The sequence below is a fragment of the Chionomys nivalis genome, chromosome 1 (genome assembly GCF_950005125.1).
Source record: "Chionomys nivalis chromosome 1, mChiNiv1.1, whole genome shotgun sequence".
In the NCBI taxonomy this organism is placed as follows: Eukaryota; Metazoa; Chordata; class Mammalia; order Rodentia; family Cricetidae; genus Chionomys; species Chionomys nivalis.
The window spans coordinates 77,942,613-77,947,694 of NC_080086.1; the positions used below are offsets into that span (position 1 = coordinate 77,942,613).

Here is a 5,082-nt window from a genome sequence, read left to right on the forward strand (position 1 = left end):
AGAGGTAACTTTTTCAGGAATGCATTACCCAAAATGGCTTAACAAAAAAAGCAAGGTTTGCAGGCACACTGACTTTTTTTTTTTCCTTTTCTTTTTAAAATCACATTCAAGGTTAACTGAAGGAGGAAAACCACACCCTCTGATACAGTGTTCCTAAGACGCCACTGAAAGAAGGAACAGTGGAGCCTCCCGGGACTCCTAGCTCCCACCTCCGCCCTTAGACAATGCCAGAAAATGCGTGTTTTAAGAAGCAACAGTCACAGGAAAAAAGAGAGAAAGGGACTCTAGAGAGGCAAACGCGGGAGACTTGTGGTGACACGGGTTGGGTGTCTCCCGAGCAGGGCTGCAGCAGAGCGCGCGTGCTCGCCCGCACACCCATAACCCCACAACCCCACACCACATAGACACGCAAAACAAAACCCAAGTCTTTTCCCGCTGCCCCCCACGCCCTTCCCACGAGGTGAGCAGCAGGCTCCTGGGTGCTAGGAGAAGGAGATGCAGCAGGGAAAGAAAAAACGGGGAACGGGCATCAGCCACCCCCGACACCGGAGCGCAACGGGCTAACGGGCTAACGGCCGAGGAGGGCGGAGCCCATGCAGCCTTCGAGATGCTGAGCCCCCAACCCGACGCGCGCTGGCCACGCCCCTCAGGGGTGGCCACGCCCCCGCTGCGGCGGGCGAGAGGCGGGGCGGGGCGCGGTGTATATAAGGCGAAGGGGCGGGCGCCGGTCTTTTGTCTCTTGCTGCAGCAAGGCGAGTGGGAGCACTTGGAGCGCGAGCTCGGAACGAGACTCCACGGTGAGGCACAGAGCTGGGCTTGGGGCCTACCCTGGGTGGGGTCGGGGCAGCTTGTGGCTGGCGGGCGCGTCCTCCCTGGGTTGCAACAGGCGAAGTGGCGGTTTGGAACATCCCGAGGCTGGCAGGCCACGCCCTGGGACTTCGAGGGAGGGTGTGGTGGACGAGCCCCGGATCCTCGGCCTCCGGGCTCCGGGAACGCCCCGGGCTGGGAATGCCACGTCGAGAGGCGTTCGCGGAGAGCGCGGGACCCAGGGAGCTCTGGTCACCCCCAAGCCTCAGGCCATCCACTATCTCCTTGGTTCGCCCATCAGAGTTGTAAGAAAATGGCAGACAAGCCGGACATGGGGGAAATCGCCAGCTTCGATAAGGCCAAGCTGAAGAAGACCGAGACGCAGGAGAAGAACACCCTGCCGACCAAAGAGAGTGAGTGTTCGCCCGCCTCCGGGTTCCCACCCCAGCGCTCCACCCTTCCCTGCTGTGCCAGCCCGGCACCCCCACCCCCATCCGGCCACTATTCTCCCACCCCGAATCTGAGCGGCCACAGCCACCCTTCCAGTTACACAAAGCACTTTGTCCCTTCCAAATTCCCTCCTTGTCCCCCGGCCTCGTGGGTGCCTCGCCCACACCGGGTTTTTGGGTGGGGGGCTGTAAAGTGGCTCCATTCTCCAATGCCCACATCTCGCCCTTTGCAGCCATTGAACAGGAAAAGAGGAGTGAAATTTCCTAAAAGCCCAGACTGGAGGATTCCCCCACCCCACCCCACCCCGTCATCTCCGAGACCCCCTCGTGATGTGGAGGAAGAGCCACCTGCAAGATGGACGCGAGCCACAAGCTGCACTGTGAACCCGGGCACTCCGCGCCGATGCCACCGGCCCGCGGGTCTCTGAAGGGGGACCCCCCACTAATCGGACTGCCAAATTTCACCGGTTTGCCCTGGGATATTATAGAAAATTATTTGTATGATTGATGAAAATAAAAACACCTCGTGGCATGGCTGGCGTGGTCTGAATCTTTTAGCAGAGTATGCGTGGGCAGAGCGGGGTGAGTTGTGCCGCAGAGAAGGGGGGGGGCGTCATTTTTATTTTGGTTTTCCGTGCTTTGCCCTAAGGTTTCCTGGGTTCTCGGTTGCTGGCTCTTAATACAAACCACGTAAAATTTAACCCCATTTCTGAGAAATGCTGCCCAAAAGATTTGGATGTACAGCTGATCAGCTCGTCTACCCTGTAACCTCACGCATACCAGAAGCAGTGATTTAAAGCTGAGAGGGAGGGAGCAATGGATCATTCTGGAATGTTGGAAATTGGGCGAGGTCGGGGTCCGTCCCTCACAAATACAAGCTTTTTCTCTAGACGTTACTGAATGAAACAGAAACAAAGGCGGGACCTGGTGAGACAGACAACCGTGTGTTTGATCAGAACTTTCCGAACCGATAACTACAGCCATAGGGAACAGCCTAGGTTTGGGGGAGGGGTTTGGTTTTTTTGGTTTTTGTTTTGTCTCGGGACCTTCAGCGAATACGTTAGCCTTTGGGGGTGGGGAGGGGTGGCTGAGCGGCCTCCGGACCTGAGATCTGCAGGAAGGGTGGAAGTGAGAAGAGGGAGCGTGGTGGCAGTGGGTCGGCAGAACTGAAGAAGGTCACACCCTCTCCGTGACCCGTGGGGAAGGGGCGGGACCAGGCCAGAGGGGCCTAGTGAAGGAGGAGCCCGACACTACTGGGCTTGAAAGGAGCTTATGATTACAGGGGTGGCCTTTTCCTGGAGGAGGGGAGGGAGGGAGACAATTGAACAGGGTTTGCCCCACATTTTTGTTTTACCCCCAAGGGACTCGATAAATGCATGAGGGCAGTTAGTTCAAATGAGGTGTATCCTCCAGCAACAGGAAATGTAAAAGCTAGTAGTGAGACAAGCAGGCAGGGTAGAGCCGAGGCGGGCAGGTTGGAGAGGCTCAGCCTAGCAGACATAAAGGAGCAAAACGACAAACCTACCCTCAGGTCCTTCCCTGGTACCTGGAGGCCTAAATCACCTTTGAATGGGGAAGGATTCTTTTTCACTGATGTTAGTGATTCCCCCAAGTGCAGCTTTTGCAGTGATCCCTCACAGGGTGGGACTGATGAATAGCCCCATGTTTGAGTAAGAAATCTCTAGCCGATGCTCTCATAAGTGGGCCTAATCTCTTTAGTTCAGAAGAAAGAAAACAGAGAAAGAGAACCTACTGAAAATCCTAACTGGCCTCACCCACCCCATCTTGGTCGCGGTAAAGCCTACAGCTACCATGTTTCCCTGCTCCTTCACTGGCGTGTAGAGTCTTGTTCCTTGATTGGCAGGGCCTGAACATGACGAACCTGTGATCATTCCTATGGTGTAGGGAAGCCAGACATACTCACGTCCCCCCCTGGGCCCAATCCAGGGAAGGAAGGAAGTACTGTTAATTTACAATTGAGGTTAATGACGGAAGGCTGCAGAGGCCAGCTCCGTTAGTCAGCTTTGTCGCTAGTACAAAAACACCTGTGAGATGGAAGTGGAAAAGATCCCTTTTGTCTCAGGAGTTTCAGTCTTCTACCGGCCCTGCTTTGGATCTGTGGTCAGGCAGCACATCAGAGTGGGGGTGCAGAGCAAAGCAAAACCACTCACCACAGGAAGACATGGCCAGGAAGCAAAGGAGAAAGAAGAAGGAGTGGGGGTCCCACAATACACTTCCCACTTGGCCCTGGCTCTTCAAAGGTTCCTCTCGACAGTGCCACCCTGAGGATCAAACCTCCAACCTGTGGCACCTTAGAAACATTTCAAAATCCAAATGATAGGAAGAACCACGTATAGGTTAGGAGATTTCTGGAGCTAGGTCTGTAGTGGTGTAGACCTATAACCTCAACATTTGCGAAGTGGGGTTAGGAGGACTTGGAGTTCAAGGCCATCCTCAGCTACCCAGTGAATTCAAGATCTCCATGGGCTACTTGAGACCCTGTCTCAAAAAATAAGAGGTAAATAAATAAATAAAAATAAAAATACTGGGATGTTTGTTCTTACAACATCTAGAGGCCACATACAAGTACCTATCACTGTACTGAGTCTGCAGAGCTTTGTTTTTAAGCGCAAGTAACTGCAAAATGTTCAATGAAAAGAAAAGCTAGAGGCATAACCCGTCCCCTTCAGGAAAGCAGACGAAGCCTTGGTGAAAGAGGAAGCATTTGCATGAAGATGAGACGAGAAGTGAGAACGAGAGTGAGGGTTGCTCAGCAGCAGGCTCCTCCCGTGGACACCAGAACACGTGCAGTGAAGTGAAAGAGCAGTGGCTGAATGAAAACAGAAGCAACCTCAAAATGAACCCAGGAAGGAAGGAAGGTGGGCGTATTGCATCCTGTAGTCATCGGGAGGCCACTGTAGATCTGGGGGGTCAAACGAAGTGATCTGAGAGGCCTGTGAGTGTGTGGGAAGATAGAGGTACTTGTCACCAGTAGCAGCACCTACGCCTGCACCACCACCTCCGCCAAACCAAGCCCTTCATCACCAGCACACCGCTGCTACCGTAATCAGCACTAACACCATGTCTGTGCCTCATCACCCCCACGCTATCCACAACATCTAGTCTATCAGCACCAGCACCATCTTACCGCTACCTTCATCATCATCATTACCACCACCAGCACCACCAGCAGCAGCACCTTTACTACCACCATCCCCACTACCACAATCACCATCATCACACCAATGCCATGATGCTCGATGCCTGCAGCCAGAAGAGGGTGTTGGATTCCCCTTGAACCAGTTATAGATGACTGTGAGCCAGTTATAGATGACCGTGTGGGTGCTGGGAATCAAACCCAAGTCTTCTAGAAGAACACCCAGTGTTCTTAACCATCAAGCCATCTCAACAGTTCTTTGCTTGTTTTTTAACTTCTTTTGGGGTGTGCATGTGTATGTGTGTACAAGAGTGTATAAGAGTGTGTGCCATATTTGCACATGTAGCGACCAAAATTCAACACAGGGCATCTTCACTGCATGCTCTCTGCCTTATGTTTTTATTGTTGTTTATGTGTCTATATGTGTTTCTGTGTGTGCTGGGTAAATGTGTGTCAACGTGCAAGTGTGCACAAACAGCACTTGTGTGAAAGTTAAAGGACAGCCTTCAGCGTCAGTCTTCACCTTTTTGCCCTGCCTGACGCGGCCACTCTTTGCTGCAGCATAAGCCAGGCCCACTGGCCCAGCTCCTAGAGCATCTCCCATCTCTACCTCCTGTCTCCTTGTATGGACACACAGGAATTACAGATGCTCGTGCTATTGCATCCATC

General features: G+C 53.2%; 1 protein-coding gene across 1 annotated transcript; it reads left to right on the forward strand.

Moving 5' to 3' along the window:
- Positions 1-703: 703 nt before the first annotated feature.
- On the forward strand, positions 704-1,792 carry Tmsb10 (thymosin beta 10). Its single transcript, XM_057781955.1, has 3 exons — positions 704-797; positions 1,109-1,220; positions 1,490-1,792. Exons 2-3 carry the CDS (start codon positions 1,121-1,123, stop codon positions 1,522-1,524), a joined length of 135 nt encoding a protein of 44 aa, XP_057637938.1. The 5' UTR covers positions 704-797; positions 1,109-1,120; the 3' UTR covers positions 1,525-1,792.
- Positions 1,793-5,082: the final 3,290 nt, after the last annotated feature.

Coding starts and splice junctions, on each gene's coding strand:
- Tmsb10 (XM_057781955.1), top strand. CDS start 1,121: ATGGCAGACAAGCCGGACATGGGGGAAATCGCCAGCTTCGATAAGGCC. Junction 1,221..1,489: donor CACCCTGCCGACCAAAGAGA/GTGAGTGTTCGC, acceptor CGCCCTTTGCAG/CCATTGAACAGGAAAAGAGG.